The 23,105-nt window shown below is 38.4% G+C and overlaps 2 protein-coding genes across 2 annotated transcripts; both read right to left on the reverse strand.

Annotated features, from left to right (window-relative positions):
* Positions 1-1,525: 1,525 nt before the first annotated feature.
* Positions 1,526-11,248, reverse strand: LOC140929094 (tRNA (guanine-N(7)-)-methyltransferase non-catalytic subunit wdr4-like). The gene is made up of 11 exons (XM_073378950.1): positions 11,148-11,248; positions 9,747-9,944; positions 8,180-8,266; positions 7,356-7,425; positions 6,797-6,909; positions 6,168-6,231; positions 5,657-5,755; positions 5,386-5,465; positions 4,594-4,777; positions 3,002-3,068; positions 1,526-2,697 (listed from the first exon to the last, which is right to left on the reverse strand). The coding sequence occupies exons 1-11, from the start codon at positions 11,222-11,224 to the stop codon at positions 2,489-2,491; spliced, it is 1,248 nt and encodes a 415-aa protein (XP_073235051.1). The 5' UTR covers positions 11,225-11,248; the 3' UTR covers positions 1,526-2,488.
* A 1,662-nt stretch (positions 11,249-12,910) lies between these two features.
* Positions 12,911-23,103, reverse strand: LOC140929095 (uncharacterized). Its single transcript, XM_073378951.1, has 10 exons — positions 22,997-23,103; positions 20,421-20,546; positions 19,768-19,843; positions 19,190-19,267; positions 18,438-18,587; positions 17,812-17,898; positions 16,420-16,575; positions 15,644-15,796; positions 14,942-15,028; positions 12,911-14,065 (listed from the first exon to the last, which is right to left on the reverse strand). Exons 1-10 carry the CDS (start codon positions 23,072-23,074, stop codon positions 13,677-13,679), a joined length of 1,380 nt encoding a protein of 459 aa, XP_073235052.1. The 5' UTR covers positions 23,075-23,103; the 3' UTR covers positions 12,911-13,676.
* Between the last annotated feature and the right edge of the window lie 2 nt (positions 23,104-23,105).

Raw genomic sequence — 23,105 nt, forward strand, 5'->3', positions numbered from 1 at the left:
GGACAAGACGCAATCTCTAGAATGACAGCGGCGCACTGAAAAGATCAAGTCGCTTTATCCCATTTGAACTTATGAAAAGGCTCTCGGCAAGGTACATGTATTCATGATCCTGCCTGTTTTCCAGTACTGCGCGCCTCTTCTCTTAGGAATTGGGAAGGGACACTCGAAACGAATGGAAGACGCAAATTTCTATAAAATCAAACGTTAGTTAATTTGCCTAAATCGAGCCGTTATGATGGTATACAATCCCTAGAATACCGCAGAGTTCTCAGTATCATTAGTCTTGTTGTCTAAAAGATGCCCCCGACTATCTACAGGCTTTCTTGAGATACGGAAATGCGCCAAGGCTCTGGCTTAGCTTCAAAGAGGCAGCACGAAAGCCTTTCAATATCATGACTGCAGCATTCTTTCAATCATATAATAATTCAGGATACAGTCGCATCTGATCGCGCAGCCAGCAGAAGTTCATCAGGCCGTGAGGATCTAGCGACTTTTCAAACACATTTATGTAAATTGAACCTTTCTGATGATTTTTGCACATGTCCTTTCTAACGTAAAAATTAATTATGTTAATTATTCTTGCATTGGGATATTATATTTCAAGTTATCCCTTTTAACGTAGATATGTTTCCTTTAAATTTTTTCGACCTTTTTCTTTTTTATTTTACGAGAGCGTTTTAACAAGTTAGGTATCTTAATTTTAAGCTATAGCTCTTCCAGGGTAAGTTAATTATGTCTATGTCCATGTCTTGCCCTGCGTTAATTTTAGCATTTCTAAAGTCGTTCGCGTGGCTTGTCAGTCGCTAAGTTGGTTTGTTTGCGTAAACAAACCAACTACGCTACTGGCAAGACTGTTTCATTTTTTCCTAGTTTTTATTTTCAATTTCTTTTGGGTCTTTATAATGTATTATAAACCACGTTTTAAAGGAGTCCATAAAAAATTTACAAATTATTTAATCCCTCGAGTATGTTTCGGTAGTAGTTTTCGGTTTTCTGCAACAACCGCAAGAATGGCAGCCTAGGGAAAACCGATTAAGACTGAATCGCCTCACTGAATTTTCTGCGAAGAAAAAGTCAATTGCCAAACAAGAATACTTAGTGCTAAATTTTGCATTTGAGAAGCCATAATTCATTTGTCATCTTTGCCTGAACTGCTTAGAGACTCCATTCTGAGGTTGTTTATGCAGCATTTAGCTCATTTATTTGTAAATCAGCTCTTCGCAGCCGTAAACATATAAACCTTCAAACATCTTTCACATCATGGGTTGGGTGGGTACAGTAAACTCATAAATGGACTGATAGCGGCTGGCAGTCACCCTTGTATCTTGACGTCCGAGCTTACTGTTAACATGTTTTAATATATAATGTGAAGAGGGCGCGTCCGTTTTCCTTTCATCCACGACTCCAATATAGATAGACAACGACACCAGGTAACAATACTTACACTTTATTGATAACTTTTACTGCTTTTAGTTTATTCCGTTGATCTAAGTTTTATTTCTCATACAAACTCTCAGCACTGAAAAGTTCTCCGGGGTACTCTGGTGGCGGGGCGGTAAACAGAGGAGAGATTGCAGTCATGTCTTTCGCCCCGCCGCCAGAACACCCCGAAGAGCCTGCTGGCAGGCTAGATTAGCAGCACCAGTAAATCTGTGCAACCTTGTACTCAGGACTTTTCCCATTCTCTAAAGGAAAAGGTTTGGGGTCGAGGTTGCGCATCTGTGGTGTCATAGCGGAGCGCCACGCGCGCGAAGCGCGCACGAGCGGGGCTCCATACTTAAGAACATTTGGTTACCTAGCCTATCCATCAAAGAAAATTTGGTGGTCATGTGACCGTACGTCCACCCGCCCGACTGCGCCACAGGGAAACTAATGTGAAGTGTTCCACATTTTAGCTAGTGTGGGAGCCTGCAATTTGATATTGCACATTCATGTTCTGGTCAATCGACAGCTGTCAAAACAGGGTATCCGCTTACCAGTAGGATACGTATTTTTTTAAGTGTACCGCTGACAAGTTTCTTGTTTTCAACTGATCACAGGCTCAACTCTAATTGGATTTCTTTACTGTAATGTTTTTTCATTAACAGGAGCCTCGCCTTTAGCCTGGGCTAACTCTATATATTACTTCGTGTGGTTCTTGATGTTGCAGAATCTTTTGATGGATAGTATATTGTGTTTTTGTGTTGGTATTGTCCAGTATCTTTGTAATTTCTTCAGAGAGGTCTCTATTTGATGACACGTCTAGTGTATCCAACAATTTTGTCGCCAGGCCGATGGTAGCCATAAAAAGAAAGAGACGAACGTCTTATCAAGCCTACATTTATGAACACATTCCAAATTTTTTCCCTGAATAAAAAATCTCATCCATGAGGTGGAAGACGAAACAAATGTAAACTGAGCTCAAAAGCAAACCGCAAAACAAGTTCTATAGTTGCAACTCTTTTTTAACGATTGGTTTTAACCCAGCGTCTGAGCTAACCCATTTACGTTAAGTTTCTAATCTTGGCCTTTTAGCTTCATAACTCTCAGCAATTTCTTCGTGAGCGGTGTGTAGTGACTCCGTGCGTGTATTTTCCTCAGTCGCACTCTTGCCTTTTTTCTTGCCAATGCGATCCTCTTTTCTCGCAAAGTACTCGCTGATATTGTCCACTTCTTTCTTTCTTAGGGTGTCTAATTTACGTTCCTTATCTACACAACCTGTGGGAAAAGGCAGGATAAAGATCAAGGTCCAAGATGAACGGAAATTTACATCTATCCAGTGTCGTACTCTGAAAAGGGAAGCGAACTTACGGAAAATCTCAAAAGTATTTTACAGGTTGTTAGATATTACAGAGGCACCCAACAGCCGAATGTTTCCAACTACGTCAGAAATGTCTAAAATAGTGTTTTAAGAGACGTTTTCGTCCCCTTCGTCGTCGCCCTTGCTTAATCACCCTATTTTGGGAAATAGTCGACCGTCCGCTATTTCACGTTTGGAAAATATAAACCAGCCAGCACTTACCTTTCAAAAAGTTCCAATCACTAGCTGACAACAAAACAGGGGAGAAATCGGACGAAAGTTTCATATACTGCAAGAACGAAACAAAACGGCTATCACATACTGTATTTACTCGAAAGAGCGCCACCCCGAATAAGCCCCGCACTTGGCTCCTAACACGGCCTACGTGTAGATTATAAATATATAAACTGTAATTTCCTATCTCCCGAAGTATTTGTTCAGTGAAAATATTAATAATGATGATAATAATACATAATAATACAGTAATAACAATAATAATAATAATAATAATAATATACATCTGTGAAAATGATAGAAAAGCTATCAAAGTATAAGGACTTAGAGATTGAATTGAGGATTATACATTGGAAGCTGTATGAGTTACACCAACTTGAAGGAAAGGAAAAGTGGTATGAAGATGTACCAGAAGGTGTTGTGGAGAACAGTGAAGTAAAGCTACTTTGGGATATGAACATCCAATGTAATAACATTGTTGAAGCAAGAAGACCTGACATCATCGTAGTGAGCAAGAAGGAAAACAAATGAATAATTGTGGAGATAGCTATTCCTAGAAATAGTAGGATACATGAAAAGGAGTTAGAAAAAATCGAAAAATATCAGGATTTGAAATGAGAGATTAGAAGAATGTGGGGTATAAAAAACGTGGATGTAATACCAGTTGTTTAAGGGGCCCTTGGAAGTGTTGCCAAGAAACTTGAAAAATGGATTGAAAAACTGGGAATTATGGAAAACTACGCTAATAGCAACAGCCAGAATTTTAAGGAAGGTGCTTGACTTCTAAGTACCAGGAGAGTGTCCCCAGGGGACCCTTGGTTATTTCTTTTGACTCGCTCCCTTGGGATGTATGTCGGCATGAGAACAGCCAGAGCTCAGAGCTGAATGGATAATACTAATAATAACAATAGAAATAAAAAGCCTGCAGGTAATCGGTTGCATACCAAAGTATTACATCCTTATGGTCATTGTACAGCGCCACCTGTAACCTGTTTATATGAGGTTGGCCTCATAAAAACAGGCCAGCAATGCAGTACATTGGACAAATAAAAAAGGAACAGATTCATCATTTGTAAATCATGAACAAAAGTAGAGGATTTTTTTAAAATGATACCTATGAAACAGGAATAAGCAGAGATATTAAAATATAGAACTTGATGTTCCGCATATATTCTGTAGGTTCGATTTCCGCTACTCTCTCAGCCCTCCACAATAAGAGACTGTTTGGGGGAGGTATGCGTGTGAACTTATTTCCTGAAAGATGGCAGGTAGACTAGCCTACACCAGACCCCAAAGCATTTTGATAAGCATTAATTACAGGTCTTGTATAATTTCAGTGTAATTTGAATTCCCCCCCCCCCCCGCCCCCCAAAAAAGAAAAAAAATTCACTTGCCCATAGGGCAGGTAAGTAAGTAAGTAAGTAACAACTTTGTTTAATGAGGGTAGCGCATGGCAGTAAAAACTGATGAACTAGCCCTAGTGGCCCCAAGTTAAGAACAGAATTTCCTAGCCCCAGGCTATCAGATAATACTATCTCTGCACGCTCCTTCATTCCACACTGCAAGTTAACTTTGCGTACCGTTAGGTTTGGTAGAGCTCCTCTGGGTTCAAAGACCAAAACAGGCTCCTCGGGGTGGGGCTGAAGGCACCAAAGTCTTCCTTCAGGATCAAATGCTACACTCCAGGGGGGAACACTGGTCTGTAAGGAGGGAAGGGAAGTTACCTCCTTTACACTTGTGTGATACAAACAAAGAGTTCGGCACCTATACAACAATAAAATAAGAAAAAATAAATAAAAATGTTTCATTCTTTCCCCTGTAAGGTCACCTTTTTACGCCCCACGCAATTATGGCCATTTTATTTAAGCTGGGATTCAACATTTTCTTTGGCTTTTATACCAGACTTCAGATCTCCCAATGAAGAATAAACAGGACTTCAGTTGGCAGGCATTAACAGGCAGGCATTTACATTTATAGGCGTGACATTTTTTTATCTTAAGAGTGCCAAGATTTTTCGTAGGGGTCCGATAATATCCAAAGATGTCCGAAGGCATTCCGAAGACTTCCGAAGATGTTACGCAGAGTTCCGTCTAACACGAACACAAGAACACAAAAAAAGAGAATATGGAGAAAGTCGATCATCCACATACACTTTTCTTTTATCTCTGTCGTTCTGGTTTGTTTAAATAATAAATATATGTTTCAAAATGTGTTAGTTAATGTTGTAATGGCTCAAACTTTTCTACCAGGCGTGACAAATGGCAACACAGGCGTGAGTAGGCGTGAGATCCAAGTTTTCGATCCGCAGGCGTGACACTTGGCAGGTATAATATTGAACAAAGCACACATCACTTCAGATGATGAAAACTCACCTTTCTCTAATAGCACACACCACAGAATTTTTGTGACAGCAAGCAAGACAAGATACAGCTGGGCAATTTAATAAACTCTCCTGAAAAAAAACTTGTTAGTGTTACTTCCTGTGTCATAGGTACTTTTAGGATGATGAAATAAAATGATTTCTTACACTTATCTTACCCGGTTTCCACTTTTTAAGCATATTTTGTTTGTTGTTAGAGTATACATGTACAAGAATTTAATGCATAATTATAATTATTGCTGGTATGTAAATTATTCAGATACCTTCAGATCCACTTCCTTGTCATTCTCCACTCTGTCATCAGTCATCATTGATGTAATTTCCTCGCCTGATTTAGGGTTCCAGAACCTCACAAACTGATCCTTGTAATCATTCAGATCCATAAAAAAATCACCAAGAATTCATGAGGAAAATATTGGATGAACAAAACTAATGATGAACGAGTTTTTTTAAATCTCACAGCCTTTTGGCCCCTGTTTCCTTCACCAACTTGTTTAAAAGCTTAGCAATAACACAATTTTTAACACACATTTGTTTCTCAAATGTACCCTCCCCACCTCAAAAAAAGTACAGCCAACACCCTTTCCCCTTCTCAATTTTTTTTTCTCACGAAGAGATTTTCACAAAAACACTTCCATTGCAAAGTTTAGAGAACATTAAATCCCCAAGAGAGGAAGATTGATCCTGAGCCACATAATTGTTAGAAAAACAAAAATCAAACCTGGACAGTAACAGGCAATGGAATTAGATATTATCACTAACTAACTTACTTACCCCTCCCCCAGATATTAGTATGTCTTCATTTCCTGCCAGTAGAAGAGTTAAGCAGCTTACAAAACTGCAAAGCAAAATCAGTTGTACATAACTATGCAATCCTACTCTTTAAGCATACTCTCTAGCAAACCATAACATAAGAAAATAATACAATGATCAGCACTGAATGCATTCCTATACAGTGCATCCAATTATACTGTTAATCATTAACTATAACAAATTCAAATCTGATTGGCTATCAACTGCCCTGATTTCAGTACTACATGTAATAGGACAGTGCAATAGGACAGTATGGATCTTGCCCATGTAATTGGACAGTATACACCATCGCGCATGCACATGAATAAACTCTTGGAATATCCTGTGTTTAATCTTAGAAAAGCTCAAAATATCAAAATATTATTATAGTTATGATTAACCGGTAACAGAACTTTGTGTTGTCCAATTCGGTCTGTGATCAAACAAGTGATAAAACAAATTAGACCTGGCTACACAGTCGTCCGGTATTTGTTAATCACTCCTATGATTACAGACCGAAATGGACTCCACTCAGTCCTATTACCATAACAAACTTATATTATTTAGTTACTCTTCAGTTGTCATTTAGCCATCTACATACAAGTACTTACTCCAGACTTCCAAGGCAAAATGAGTGGATGTTGTAAGAGTTCGGATAACAGCTCACACGTATCTTCTCATCTCTGTCAGATGTGATTAAAAACTTGTCATCTTTTGTAATAACCTGTTTCAAAGATGGAAATTGTTCTTTTAAAAATAGCCTGCATGCAGATGTCTCATTTCCTTTGTTGCATATCCCTTTTATAGCGTGCGACAAAGGAAACAAGGGATGTCAGGGCATGCAGGCTAGATTACAAAACAGTACAGTATGTGTAGTTCCAGAAAATATCCACCCCCCATAGAGGGCACTTGCCCTTTTTCCTTTTAATAGACCCCCCACCCCCCTTGAATTTCCATTCCGGGAAGTGCTTATCAAAAAAAAAACTGGTGACCATTAATAAAATATCATCAATGAAAACAAATTTTTTTCTTATTTTAAAGGACCGTTAACAGTAAAATAATAGAACCCCCCTATCGTGGAATTCCCCTCTATGGCAAGAATGGGTATTTTCTGGAACTACACAATGCATATTACTAAAGCCACTAAAAAATTAAAAAATTATTTCATACCATGTCTAAAATCATGGAGACATGACCTAAGAGAAGCTCTTTGTCTTGCTCACTATTGAGTATGGAAAACCTTTGTAGGAAAATAAATATTAATACAACATGTAGGCGATGTCAGTGTGTGAGTTACATATATGTAACCTACTCAAAGAAATCAGCAGAAATGCTTCTCTGTAAATTCACGAGTGAGGGAGACATCAATCATTAATGATAATTAATTAACTAGTTAAGTTAGATATAGGTATTAGTGTTCCATAAAGGGAGTGCTTAACTCTTACGTGTCATCTTTGTTCAAAGATGCAGAGTGGAGACATAAGCTCTCACCCTTCCTTCCCTCCCTCCATGGGTTCTACTCTATCATGTGTGTTTCAATTCTTAATTGGTCCATGTCATGTTCAGTAAACATATTTGCCCAAACTGTCGTGTTTGTCATGTTTATGTGGGCTGATTTTCATGAATACATGTATGTAATATGTATCTACATGTAGTGGGCAGAACCTCTCCTTGTTGACCAGTAATTATTGTTAAATTTCCGTAATTATATGTACTTGTTGTAGGTATAACAAAACTGGTTAAAATTATTATTGTATTAAATAAATTGCTTTGTTATATCCCTAGACTTTCACTCAACTAAACAGGGACTGCCATTGGTTGATTCTTGGTCACATCGCCTTGATTAAAATCAAATGTATCCTGATCATGATACATTAAGCAATGTACCCTGCTCGGGCTACATTACAGCACGTGATCAAAGCACATTCTTGGGAAAACAAACCTAACTGTTTCCCTCAGGATCTGACATTAAGTGTATATATTATTCCACAAACCTGTAAACTTCACCACCTTTATTACCAGCTATGATATAATCCTCTTCGTTGGTGAATAATATAACAGTGGTACGTCTCACAACTTCTCTGAAAAGAGGTAAAAAAAGACTCTTATGGAAAATGGTTTGAACAAAAATGTTTTTTCTAAGTACACAGGAGTCAGATGAATCAGATATGGTAGTAAGTAAAATTAACCAGACATACATCATAATAATATTCAAAACCATCAAATGCCCCAAAATAAATTTAAGAGATAAAAATGTACACTGTAACTTAATTAATCAAAACATTACTACATGTACAGTCAAAAATTGGTTTCCTTTCTAAAAGATCCTAAAACTATTCTTAATTATTACAATTTTATGGCATATAAGAAGATGTGTTTTTGGAAATTAAAATTCATGGTCCCTTCTAAGGTTAACTGTTCATTTACAATGTTCTTGAGCCAGTGTATGTTTCATATTGAACCAAAGTGACAATATCTACACACATGCAACAAAATGGTTCTTTACAGCAACCAGTTTATAGACATTAATCCTGCATACATTGTTTCCTTTTCCGCTAGAAACAATGGGTGTTCACTAAAACTTCCCAAAGCCAAATTAGAATTTGGACGGCAAAGTTTTGCCTTTCAAGGGGCTCTAGTTTACAATACTTTACCTCGGCATTTAAGAAATTTAAATTCTAGGTTTCTTTTTAAGAGTAATTTAAAATAATTTTTTCAACAGTATTCCATAATTCACAACTCTTTTCAGTCTTGTAAGTCGATGATTTTTACAGATTTTGATTTTTAAATCTTAGATTTCTTAATGTTATTTTATTTTATTTTCCTTTTTCAATTTTCTTCTTTATTTTTTAGCTACTTATGAGATAATTACAGGACCCTTTTGATAACAGTCCTTTTTATTAGAACTGATAGGTTATCCTGTATAAATATTCACATTATTATTATTATTATTATTATTATTATTATTTCCTTTTCGACCATACTCAATAAGAGTACACACTATAGAAATGAAGTGATGGTGACTTAATTTTGTTTTTCTCTTTCTTACGCACACAATTTTCCAAGAAACTTCAACAGAAATGGATGTCAAAACTGTCAATATCTAGTAATGTAAAAAGCAAGTCGACAATTTTCCATGGTCTGTAAATCCTATTGACCATAAAAATGACATCAAAATGTCAAAACTTTGCAGTATATGCAGTATACCAAGAGCTGCAGGCTAATGGTTTCACTCTAGTTTTGAACATTTTGACGTCATTTCTATGCTCAATAAGAGACAGACCATGGAAAATTGTTGTCGATTTGTTAATAAGTCATGTGGGAGATGTTAATAAGACACAGAAGAGCACGGGGTAAAATGGAAAATATAGTTGAGCTAACACTTGCAAAATTGAGAATTTGCCAATTATATAATATTCAGCTACCTTCCTAAAGCAACAAAAAAATTTTCCCAGCAAGCTAAATATTTCTTCTGCTATCTTTTTAAATTCATCTTTCCTTTCTTTGCTGTCAATGTTGGTAAAACATCTGCAATCAGCAGCTGGCAATGGCTTAAATTACCTTTTACTCAATAATTTCCAGTCATTTGTGTGCCATATTAACAACTCTTTTTGGGGAGTACAAAGAGCAAACAATTTTCCAGAGTTTGAAAAACAGCACAAAACACCATGTCCCAGTGTACTGGTGTCAAATTCTTGTCCTGGTTGTATCTCCTGTGGCTTATTGGTAACAGCATGTGAAAACTTGCAACTGCCATCACTGAAATAAAGTTGACATAAAAAGAGATAATAACATAGTCATATTACCATAGTACTAGTACCATAATGCTCTAAAGAATTAGGGACTGATAACACAAATGACTTTGGTAAAAGGTCTGTAATTGATATACTGGACTTGTCTAGTCCGGGGGGGGGGGGGGGTAATTTGGGAATTTCTGGGTGGGGATGTGCCGCTGGGACCCTAGAACCCTTAACCTATACCAGAGCTAGTTCAGCTGAATTTTGCTACCCTATACTAGAGTAAACTCCCCAAATTCCCCCTATCCTAGAGTAGCTGTTTCCCTAGTCTAGATAAAATCTTCAACCAACTGATCAGTTTCCTGAAAAATGATACCCTATTCTAGACCCAAACTCTGTGATTTATATACCCTATCCTAGAGTAAAGTGCTTGAAAACCATACCCTTCACAGCGGCACATACTTATATAGCCCATATATGGCAGTACCCCCCCCCCCCCCCGGTTGTCTAGTCAGTAGCATGGCTGCATGGTTTAGCAAGAGGGGGGGGGGGGGCTATTTTCAGTATAAAAATATTTGCAATTTTAACTTCAGACATGGCATGACAATATTAAGCTAGGAATTATGGGTGTGAATTGATTGTTATATGAGGCTAAGTGTGATCTCGAGAATTACATAGATTGAGCGGGGTTGTTAAGATTGCACAAAAGCCAAGTCCAAAAATAAATGTTTTATTATTATTCATTCAAAATAATTTCAAACTTTAAACCATACCAGTTACCTTGATCACTGTAACTTTGCACTTTTAAATTGTCTTTTCCTCCACAATTTCAGGAAAAAATGGATGTTTAGCCCAGCAGATATTCTTCAAATAGCAGTTGTTGTTGTTTCAAGGAACTTTGTTTTGTGTATATAGCCTCAAAACCACGAGGCCATACTCCATGCCTTTAAGCCATAACTGGGTCTGAGTCACCACCTGATATTTTGCAGTTTACTCTGTAAGCAGTGTGCTACAAATGATCGCAAACCTATTTCTAAACGTAAACTTCAGTCGTCGGTAAGATTTCCGCACAGCCTCATGCATTGATATTTTGTCATGCATAAGCTTACACGTTTCGACTTTATGACCATAACTATTTGTGTGAAATGGTAAGAAAATTCTGCATGAATAATAGATTTTTGGGGCTGTGCAAAATTCTTATTACATAGTTTTGTCTCCTTCTCACCTTGCACCCAACACTTTAACCCCAGTATCGCACACAACAGCTAAATCACCTCTGCAACTCCACAACAGATCCGCCATCTTGATTCAGTTTACTTCCGCGGCACTTCAAGTGCTCATACATGAAGTAACTACCAAAAGTTCTAGTTCTCAGTCTCCAGCTAGACTTTCTCAAAGTCCTTCGCTTCTCGTTTCCGGTTCCGGTGAAAGGCCCCATCATGGCCCCATCCCAGTCTCTCGCTCACTTGACCCACTTTGCCACCGAAAACATAAAAACTTTCTAGCTCGCGCTTTGCACTCGACAGAAATTTCGAGCTCGACTTGTGGGTAAGTCTAAGACTCCCAACTATTGGCCAACAACTCCCAACAACGCTGGGAGTTGATGCACCCGTCTGTTTGAACGTGGCTAAAAGTTTGACTGGTTTCAACCAGCCTTTGCGCAACAACTCCCAACATCACGAGCAAAATTCAACAGGGTGTGCAAATGGATCGATCAGAACAGTGGAAGGTACACGGATAAAAGCAGTGGTACGTTCGAAATAGACGAGTGAGAAGGTCGGTCACCTTGCCGATCAAATAAGGTATGCCTTCGGGTGACTTACCAAGGGAAAAATAGGGGAGGGCGGGGTTGAGAGGTGAGTTAAGCATCGCCTACATATGAATGGGCCTCCTCGTTCAAGAGAGAATATTCTGTCATGGCCTTATTGTTTTCCCTCCAAAACTTTCAGTTACATAAATTGTGCTTTAATATTCTCTTGGGACGATTGCAAGTAGTCCCAAAAGAAATTGAAAACAATGCTTATGTAAAATGTTTGAGGGAAAACAAAGAGCTTTGTGGTATTTTTCTAAGACTCTGTTTACATGGAGTGGGGGACCCCGGCCAAATGGGGTAGGTTTCTTTTGTTTTGTGTCCCCCAGAGCGTGAAAACAAAAACAACCAAAAAAACAAATTTCCATCGTTTTCTTCCACCACCGCCACAATCCTACTGTTTTTCCTCCACCACTCTCCACCACCGCCACAGGGGCGGATCTAGGGGGAGGGTGCAGGGGGTGCGCACCCCCCCCCCCCCCCTGAGATTACCCGCGGTTTTCTAATACAACTGGTATTCTGCAAAAAAAAAAACTATGTGGTTTATTGGTGTTGAAGTAGAGCAAGAGACGAGTGCACCCCCTCCTAAAAAAAATCCTGGATCCGCCCCTGCGCCACTACAACTCTATTGTTTTCCCTAACTTCCTCTCACTTCTAGAGGATCGATCGATGGTCGATTGAGGATCACAGTAAGGTCGATGTGAGGTGGAGTGAAGGAGGATCTCAAAGCAATGGAATTGTAGTAGTGAAAGGAAAACAATAGAAATTACTGTGGTGGTGTTAGAGATGAAGGGAAGACAATGATTGTTTCTTATTACCAGTCACAAAACGTTTCCGGAAAATCTGTTTGAAAAGTAAATGGAACTCGACTTCTTGGGGCATTCCGGCAGAACATTTCCGTGAGCAACAGGACATCTGTAAAGGTAGTCATGTTTTACCGGACGTTGTGTTCCAAACAAAACGCCATCTTAGATAACAGTTTCAGACCTTCGCGGCTGTTTTTCAGTACATGGAACTGATTTGCACAAATGGTTAATACGACTCTGGAACGAAATTTACCAGTCCCGAATTTTGCTTACCATTTATCCAAAACGGTGTACCCGTGAACCAATATTATATTGGTGGTTGTGGTGTAGAGAAAACAGTAAACTTGTCAAACCCGTCAACACATTTTAAAATTGCATGTGATACTATCTTTCACTGCATTATATGTTCACAATTAAAGGTTATAACGTCATGCATATCCCCTCAAGTTAATGAGATTCCTCCTCAAAACAAGGTTCATTTGGTGTGCACTATACTACTACCAAGGAGGGTGATTAGGTAACAATAAATACATGAACTGCAAGGACTGATGTGGAATAAGTTGTTGGCGACATCACATACTTCGCATTTTTCGATTTTACAAATGAAACGCAATTACAAGCCATTACATAAAGAAAACCCTCCCTGAACTAGAGCGAGGGACTGGATATCCCAGTCATTGTAACTCTCTCCAGAGATGGCCTGATCTGTGATGAAATTTGAGAGAACTAAGAAAATATTCGAGTGACAAATAACATGAGTACTAGAGCTTTTTTCTTGCGTGCAGAAGGCTGATTCGGTGTGGGCCTGCGGCTGGCATATCTTTGGCCAAAGGCTGTAGACTTCAACAAAACAAGACAAGAGAACCAAAGTTTCTGGCATCCAGCTTACAACACTGCATTGCTCTGAGCACTTAAGTGTTCACCAGGGAAGAACGACTTCTGACTGGAAGGGAATTACGCCATAAGCAAGACATTTGTTCAAATTTTGTACATATTTTGTTGCAAACAGTCTAACTACAAGTGTACTCTCTTCTTTCTGCAACAACCTAAGCCATTTCAAGACAGGTTTCATTCCTGATAACATGTGATAAAACGACACCGCCTTTCAATTCGTTTTGAAGGAAACAGTTTTGTCGCTCTAGTCCTTCTCGGTCAAAATAGAAGTAGTAGCACCAACAGCACCTTGTAGCGCATATAGAACTTCTGACTGGCCATCTTCTTGTGTTAAGATTTCTGGCTTGTCATTAGTTTCCTGTAGTGGTGGTACAATATCTGCATCAGAACGCTGGCCTGCATCTTCTGGTGTTACTGTTTGTACATTGCTGCTGTTGTTCACTTGTGGGAATACAATATAGATAATGTTATGTGGAACAGGTTGCTGGCCAGCTTCTTGGGTTATGGTTTCTTCATTGCGACTATTGACCTGCTGTGGTGGTACACTGTGTGTGCTTGAAGTGGTTTTAGATGGATAAAATGAACGATAGCATTCCATCACCCTGACAAGTTGCGTCTTGGATAATCTGGATCCTGCAAATAATGATTACGTATTTGAGGAAATATTTTATTACGTTACCTACGTTGATTCTCAATTTCCATTGTCTGCTTCATCCAATACAGGAAAAATTAAGGCGAGGAGACAAAAGAAATTGAGAACACCTGAATTTAATTTTGACCTTTTACAAATAAATGTATAACCATTTAAAATAAACTTATTCTAATTTTACAATAATTATATAGATGAATGTGATATGAGAACAGGGTTTTGGTTCCTATGAAAGTAGTTGGGGGAAAATCTCCGGCCCCCAGCCTTTTGTGACAGACCTGTGACAAGTTAGAAAATACACAGTTGGAAGTTGGAACATAAGCAGATTTCTAAAGACTATAGAAATTTGATGTCACCATAACTCAAAATTGTGGGATTGGTTGTTGTTGGCGTATTCTTCAAAAACTCATTGATAATTCATCAAGAAGAGTCAAAAGAAAATGTTTAACAAGTTTCTTTATGTCTGATAAAGATATGGCTAAACTTTACATCCAAATATTTTTTAGACCAAATATATAACCCCAAATCCAAATATTAGTGCAAGAATGAGTTGATCTATAACAGAGATTTTGATGCTGTTCAAAAAATTTGCAACAACCACAAATATTCAATGTTCAATTATTTTGAAACTTAAATCATTTAATCCTGTATGAAAAGTCAGTATGGGATTTTTTTGCAGTTAATTTTTGGTTCCGGGACATTTTTAGCTTTAACTTTAGAGCACTCCAAAAGGAAACAAAGCAGATGAAGAATCAAACATAGGATGAAAGAAATTTAGCCTGAATTTAATTTTGACCTATGTCATCTAAAGAATAGATGACAATTGAGTAGTACTACAAAATATTTTAGCCAAGACATACTTCCTGCATAGGGTGAGACAAATGGAATTTCCTGAGGCCACCAGCAGGGTCGATATTCTGCTTTTCCCCAATGTGGAGAACAGTACCCTTTATAATACAGAAAAAAACAATTTATTAACAGTGCAACACCTATTTATTTCATATTTTATTAACAGTTCATCTGTGAGCAGTTATACAAGTGTTTGTAGAGTTCAAGTAGGCAAAAAACACTAAACGGTGCTTTACTCTTGGTTGCAAACTAAGAATAAACCAAGAATAAGAATAACATGGTGGCATTGATGCACGACAAAACAATAAAAAATTTTCCACATAATTAGCATTTTCATTTTCGTGATGAGATTTCCCTTGACGGGATGTGACCACCCTATCGAACTGGCTACATGACAGAGGAAACTACTCAACTGGCAATTACAGACAGTGGACACTACTCTTTTCCCTAGAAACCACATCCTGACATCCAAAACAATGGCTCAACTTCGATAATAATTAGACGACCAGACTTCAATTGTGTGTATTGGACAAGCCTCCTTGAGAAGCTGAAGTCTCAGAGAATGGGAGAGGGAAAGTTTCAGGTGCAAGGTGGGTCTTAAATTCTTGCCCAATTTTGCTCCCAAGGTCTTCCTTGCTCCTTCCCCCACTAGGAAGGAGGTTGTGAGCTCAACTAGAATTAGAAAAACTCAGTAAGATAATATTTAACATCACCTCCATTTTTCCCAATGGTCACACATTTTGTGACGATTTTTCGAAGATCATCAACTTTACAATTTCCTCCTTCTGGTGGAAGGGAAACAGGAAAATGTGCTTGGGCATTCATGTTCTGGGAGGAAATCTCCTCTAAAGACTGGTCGTTGCTATCTGGAAGAAAACTACATGTACTGCATAAAGATAATGATAATGATAATTATGATTATCCTAATGGGTGGCTCTAAGCCTTGCTTGAGGAGACAGAGTTCTAGATTTTTCAGTGGATAGGTGAACCCCACCACTTCTTTGACCGCTTAATTTCCTAGATCTGCCTGGCCTGGTAAATATAAGTATTAGGAATAAGCCTTTAATTAAAGAGGCAAAACATTATTTGTGACCAATATTTTCAACGTTCACCAATGTTACAGCCATGGTGGTACAAGAGGGAGCTTAAGGAAAGACATTTTTTAGCCACCCATGTCAACTCAAAGTATGGCCTTCTATCTTTTTATACGCCTTGATGCTAACAAATTTCTATTGCTAAGTTTCTTTTCTCTTACAGTGTATAATTATAGACGATTTACGCGAGAGTTTGAACCAAACCACTGCCCAGTGATACAGAAAGTCCACTTCTGGCTGAAGTCTGTCGCTCAAAAATGCTTACAATGCTTAAGCTCCCTAATATGTGCATGAAACAGGACACTGGCCTGCATCTTCTGGGGTCATTGTAGACCTCTACATTGCTACTACTGTCCTGCTGTGGTAATACAATATAAATATCATTTTATGCGCACCAGGTTCCTGTCCATCTTCTTGGGTTGTGGTTTCTTCATCACCACTACTGACCTGCTGTGCTGGTACAATATGTGGACCTGAACTGGTTTTAGATGAATAAAATGAACGATAGCATTCCATCACCCTGACAAGATGCATCTTGGATAATCTGGATTCTGAAAGCAATGATTATGTTAATTGAACAAGTATGTTACAGTTAAAATTAAATACAGATTCATCCTAGACTGATTCTCAATTTCCCTTGTCTGCTTGCCCCTATGCATGAATGATTAAGGTGAGGAGACAAACAAAACTGGGAACTAACCCAGGTAACCTGAATTTCATTTTGACCTTTTACAAGTACATTATTGTATAACTATCTGACATTTTCCATAATTATACACATAAATGTGATATAAGATTTTGAGATACTGGCTATATTCAGTTAATAGTAAACAGGAACAGCCAGGGATTTCTTTTCAATTGGCTCTGTTTTCCTCTTGTATTAATTATCCTATAAAAGTAGTTAGGGGGAAATCCCCAGCTCCCAGTCTTTTGTGACAGGATGTACCCGGGTACAGGAGGTTTTCTTCTTGCGTGCAGGAGGAATCTTGAGTGGCACCACAGGTCCCTATAAAGACTTGACAGAAACCGGAAACTGCACTAGAAAAGTCTCTGGCACCCAGGGTAGACAGACTGTGATAAATTACAAGAAACATGTAAAGAGTTGAAAGATGGAACAAGCAGATTTCTAAATAGACTAAAATCAGGTGATAACACAAAAATTTGACGATAATTATGAAAATTTGAACTGTTTGGCAAATCCAGAAATCACAAGATTATTAAAAATGTTCTGTTTTCAAAAATAAGCCTGTTAGTGGAAATTGGTAGTGAGATTACGACAAGGCCTATTTCTTGAAGGATCTAAATTGAGACATCAGAGTAACACTGCTTATATCTCACCACCAATTTTGACTGACAGGTTGATTTTTGGCCAGGAGGCATTTTTCATCTTGTTCTTTTTACTTTATATAAAACTCACTTAAGAGGTAGATAGAAAACCATGTACTTTAATCTATAGCTCATGCAAACTGCAGATGGTATGAAGGAACAACCACACACATCAAATTTTTTTCTGTTATGTCTTTTATGGAGGATTTTTAAGGCAAGAAAACTTTGCTTGAGATTTTTGGTTTAGGGACATTTTTGGGTTTTGAGGTTTGCCCCCTTTCAATCATCCCCCTCACTATAACTATGAAGTAGCCCTGTAAGGGGGAGGGGGGGGGGGGTAGGGAACAAAGCAGACTGAAAATCAACGTAAATTGAAAAGAGGTTAGCCTAGATTAAATTTTGACCTATGACATCTACATAATAGATGACAACTGAGTATTACTATTTTAGCCACGACATACTTCCTGTGCAGGGTGAGGCAAATGGAATTTCCTGTGGCCACCAGCAGGGTCGATATTCTGCGTTTCCCCAATAGGGATTACAATACCCTATAATTTATAATACAGAAACAAAACAATCAAATAACGATGAACTTAAGGAGATATTTCATTAACAGTGCAACACACATTCATCTGTGTGCTAACTGTTAGTCATGTGTTTGTAGAGGAAAAGTAGGCAACAAACACTGAACAGTGCTTTTATTCTTGGTTTGCAACCACGACATGATAAGGTGGCCTTGATGCTGGACAAACACAGAATCTACAGAAATAGCATTTTCATTTTGCCTGAGAGCAAGCCGAGAGGCTCTTCACTGAACTTTTTCTAACTCTAGCATATCCTTAGTGAATTCTACACAACTGTGCATGTGAACAAATGTACCTTATTTCAGACTAAAGTGCCTGAAATTTAGATTCAGAGAATGGGGGAGGCAAAGTTCACCTGGGAGGCCAGGCGGGTCTTTTCTTTCCCAACTTGCTTCAACAGTACTCCCCCCCCCCTTTCCACGATGAATGAGGTTGAACTGTCAACTCAATTAAAAGTCTGGATTCAGGATAGCTTGCAGTTAGATAATATTTAATACCATTACCACTTTTCCCAATGGTCACACAAGATGTGACAATTTTTCGAAGATCTTCAACTTTATAATTTCCTCCTTCTGGTGGAAGGGAAACAGGAAAATGTGCTTCGCCATTCACATTCTCGGAGGAAATCTCCTCTTCAGACTGGACGTTGTTACCTAGAAGTAAACTTCTGCATAAAAATTTTATAATGATAATTATTATTATTATAATGGGTGCCTCTAAGCCTTGCTCAAGGAGATTAGCATATCCCAAAAATTATCTGGGAATCTGTCTTCCAAAGCCTACATTGTATAATTAACATCCCAACAGAAGTTACATTCTGTGCGCTAATAAAAAGTATCTCCATGGCCCAGATTTTTCAGTGGACAGGTGACCCCTTCAATTTCTTGGATCCTTTCTTTCTGAATTTTCTGGATCTGCCCAGCCTGGTTAACACTGTTTTAAAAATATTATTTATGACCAATAACTCACTAATCACCATTATGTTACTCAAATCAGCTGAATTAAGTAAAAGTATTTATCATAAAACATATCTGTAATTATGATGTGATTTAAGTTTGCCCCTGGAAATTTTTTCTCTTTATTGTTTCACTATTATAATATTACTCATGGGACAACAAACAAAAAGTAATTGAATACATGATATCATTGATCCACAACATCTTGTATGGTGTATTTCACTGTATGTACTTCTGCAAGCAGTTACATTTTTATGGAACAGTCTGAATAACTGCAATTTATTGTCCCAGTGACTAACCATGATTAAGGACAGCACGAAGGAACTTCCTCTGTATGTCAACATTTCTACCAAACCTGGCTTTCAGAAATTCAGGGCCTGGCAAAAATAATGATAATGATTCAAGTGAGTGTAGATAGGAAATGTACTGTAAATAAGCTTAATTCAAGGTGAACTTTATATCAAAATAAACTTGTCAAAAAGCTGTATTTAAATTGAAGGGGTGTGATCAGCAGTGATCCTTTCAAGAGAAGGCATAACTGTGGTTACAAGTACATCTGTACATCAGTAAAAGTCAAATTATTACATGCATCAATGTCTATTACCTTACTTAGTTTCTACCGTGCAATTAAATTTGATGCAAGATTATCTCAGGCTTGTTCAAACTCTAAAAGTAAAATATACTTATTTTATTGGTCTGAAAATTTTGGTGATGTTTTGCTCAGTTCACTTTAAGTTATCTACTACAAGTCCCTTGTTCAAGTATGCAACAAAAATTTTAAAATTTGCGCTCTGTCTGCTTTTAACAATACCAAGTACGAGATTTACCAAGATGTGGTTGACATGTAAACTGATTAAAAATCTACAATAGACTTTACCTTCACAGAGAACAGTACCACCTCTTAGGTATATCACACATGCTGGAGTTTTTGTCGCTGAGTACCACTTATCCAACTGAAAAGAAAAAAAGAGTATTATTATTGTCTTTGGTATCATCTACATGTATGGTAAAAAGTCATCATTCTTAGAAATTTGCAATTTTTAGATGATAGATGATAGATGTTCCACTAAGATCCTAAAAGCTTTCCCAAAACCTTTTCCCACCAAAATGAAGCCTAAACAATGCCCAGCAAAATAAAAAAAATGCGGTAAGAAAGACGAAAAAAGAAGGGAGGAGAGAAAGTGAAAAGTAAAAGTCAAGACTGCTGTGTCACTTTTTAACCCAAAAACTAGCTTGAAATTTTGCTTTCTGCACATGCCCGATCTTCACAAGCTAGTATGTTGCATCTGGATCAGAAGGCTACAAAGTGTACAACCTGTAAATGGCTTTTTGGTAAGTTTTAGCTCTTACTAGTGCGACAGTGACCAGAAAACCACTTGACTTGCTTCAAAATGCATTTTTCAGCAAAATCTCCAAGGGCGAATGGGTTAAAAGACATGGCATGCCATAAAAGATCTGGCAAGCCTTCTAAAAAAAAATTTAAAGAGCATAGACACCAGCTACAAATACAGACATAGCTTAAATCCGTACCCTCTTCCTGATTTGCTTTACGAAAGAACGATTCTGTTTTCCTTTACTATTTGAGGCTGGATTTTGTGGCTGTACTGTGTCATAGCAGGAGGTGATGGGCTCCTGGTCATAAGAAATTCTTGGTATCTGAAAATGGTAATGCTATGTAAGAAATTCAAACCTTTATTTTTAGGTTGTAATCGCCAGTGAAGTATAGTGCATTATTAGTTTGGTTTCAGCAGGGATAGACACTGCAGAAGTATAAGGATGTTCTTTCGGTTATCTGATATACATGAACTACTGAGTCAGGTATCAAAGGGAGCATTAATGCACCTTAACAATGTGTTTATTTACACAATGTGCATTGTTGTGTTATTTTTATCCATCTTCTGTCAAGCGATATGATCAATTCAATATCACTGTTTTCTCTGTTTGACTGATAAAAAATAGCGAAGGTGAAAATATTAAATTTCTTACTATTAAGAGTTTGTTTATCAGCTCTGCTAATGATGACCGCAGTCTCATTATATGGGATTACAGGTTTTCCAAAGGTGGACGTTTCAAAAGGGTTCCACCATATTTTTGATATGATATGGTTTACTATTGGTCTAAATGGTTACGAGCACCAGTACACCGAAGACTGCACAAGATTTCCACCGGCGTGGCACCCAAGGTGGAAGGTTAGGGTGCAGTACTCATCCCACAACTGTACCACGTACGAGTCTATTCTTGCAAACTGTTTGTGAGTTTTTGTAAGCTTACAAAAAAGAAGATAAGGTCTTACAGGGTGGCAAAGGAGAGTTACCTACCACCCATCACACTGACTTTTTTTAGTACACCCCTCATCAGAGGGAAAATAAATTTGCCATCATGTAAGTCAAGATATGATTTTTAAAGGAGATCAGCTGAGCTTGAGGAATAAGAAAAGGGACCAGAAAATGATGTCATGACTACCTGATTTCAATGTCTGCGCTTCTAGTTTCAAATGACATTCAGCAATCACGGAAATCAGAAAAGAAAATCATGGGTCACTTATTATGAAAATAGTGAATCACACATCACACTGCTATGTCCAGTCATGCATCACGCAGCTATTTTGGACCCAATCACGCATCACACTGATAATTTGGGACCCATTCATCCTCGGAGACCCAGGGACAGTCAGTCAGGTGGGGAGAAAAGGCGGGACGAAAGTTTGCAAGTACGGGCGAAAGAGCCCCTGGGTACCGACTCTCACCGAGCTATTTTCAAAAATTCAAGCGGATGCCGGCTCCTGATTGGGCACAAAAAATGCTTTGTATTATTGTGCCCAATCAGCGAACAGTTTCTCCTGAGTTCATGAGTTCGTACACAACGGCTATTGTCTCAATCACGGCTTGTCTCTCATGCACCAAAGAAATGCACGCAGTCAGGAAACTTTCAGTTTGATATAAAATCCCCATCTGATTTCAAAACACTGTCTGCCCGAAAACTAAAGACCCTTTTCCAAAAATACAAGCTTGAGCTTACAACAGGTATTCACGCTTGCATCTGTCATGTCTTGCATGAATATTAGGGAGTTTTTAAAAGATACCATGACGACCGCCAACCACAAAAACGTCGCACGGAAGAGGGAATTCCCATTTCTTCAGTTTCTATCGTGATTATTCCAACTGGCTTACTTTGTCAAGTGCAAACAAACTCTTCTGGAGCTGAATTTTTATCAACCATATCCAAGTTCATGAAGAGAATGTATTTTGTCATTGCTTGTTTACGTCCTTCACAAAACATGACTGATTAGGCTTTTTCACAGGTAGTCGTGCAGTTGAAGGGAAAGAAATGTACAAAAAAGTGTGATGCATATGCAGTGTTTTTTTGCCTTGCCAAGCTATTGCTTATTTGACTTTCTCGTCGCCGCCGCATCTTAAACTTGCCATTACTTACGATATATTGTGATGAGTCAAAAACAGAATGTTCTCAGGGCAAATTGAATTGCTCCTGTTGATAACATCCCAAACGTTTTTTCGATGGCAAAACAGTAGTTCCTTTGTTTCTGGTTAGGAAAGTAGAAAATAAAAGTTTTCCTTGCACACACAAGCTTGGTGAACAAACTGGGCAAGTGTGGCAAGACAATAGCCGTCGTGTACGAACTCACGAAAAGAACCCAGCAGAAACTGTTTGCCAATTAATTGGGCACAATAATACAAAACATTTTTTGTGCCCAATCAGGACCCGGCATCCGCTTAGATTGTTGAGAGTCGGTACCCAGGGGCTCTTTCACCCGTACTTGAAGACTTTCGTCCCGCCCTTTCTCCCAACCCGACTTACTGCCCCTGGGTCTCCGAGGATGGGACCCATCACGCGTCACGGAAAACCTCAGTAGTCGCGGGAGGGCAGCTGCGGCCGGACAAAATCAGCTTTTCTTTTCGCAGTCCGGTAGATTAGGTAAGTTACATGTAGGCCAGGGCCAAGAGTAAAACAAAGCAGAGTAGAAAATGAGAAAATTTCCACTGCCGGGCACATGCAGAGTACTCCAATGTCAGCCGAACATGTCTGGAAACAGCGAAAAAGAAAACCTCTAACATACTGCCCACTTTGTCAAATTTTTCTTCTCTTACCTTCTGACGGGACTTAACTGGTTTACAGTTGCTAAAATTACTCTCGCAACTTGAGTAATCTCTTTTCTTCTTAGGCATTTTCCCTCGCCTTCCACAAGGCACTGACAAT

This window comes from Porites lutea, chromosome 2, assembly GCF_958299795.1.
Source record: "Porites lutea chromosome 2, jaPorLute2.1, whole genome shotgun sequence".
Lineage (NCBI taxonomy): Eukaryota > Metazoa > Cnidaria > Anthozoa > Scleractinia > Poritidae > Porites > Porites lutea.

What these genes read in the sequence shown, in the direction of transcription:
- LOC140929094 (XM_073378950.1), bottom strand. Translation starts at nt 11,224, where the DNA reads ATGGCGGATCTGTTGTGGAGTTGCAGAGGTGATTTAGCTGTTGTGTGC. An exon ending in AAAGGTGGTGAAGTTTACAG is followed by an intron (nt 7,426 to 8,179) that starts GTTTGTGGAATA and finishes TTTCCTACAAAG; the next exon opens with GTTTTCCATACTCAATAGTG. An exon ending in ACAAGGAAGTGGATCTGAAG is followed by an intron (nt 5,466 to 5,656) that starts GTATCTGAATAA and finishes GTTTTTTTTCAG; the next exon opens with GAGAGTTTATTAAATTGCCC.
- LOC140929095 (XM_073378951.1), bottom strand. Translation starts at nt 23,074, where the DNA reads ATGCCTAAGAAGAAAAGAGATTACTCAAGTTGCGAGAGTAATTTTAGC. An exon ending in GACCATTGGGAAAAATGGAG is followed by an intron (nt 15,029 to 15,643) that starts GTGATGTTAAAT and finishes TGTATTATAAAG; the next exon opens with GGTACTGTTCTCCACATTGG. An exon ending in TGTCTCACCCTATGCAGGAA is followed by an intron (nt 14,066 to 14,941) that starts GTATGTCTTGGC and finishes CATTATTTGCAG; the next exon opens with GATCCAGATTATCCAAGACG.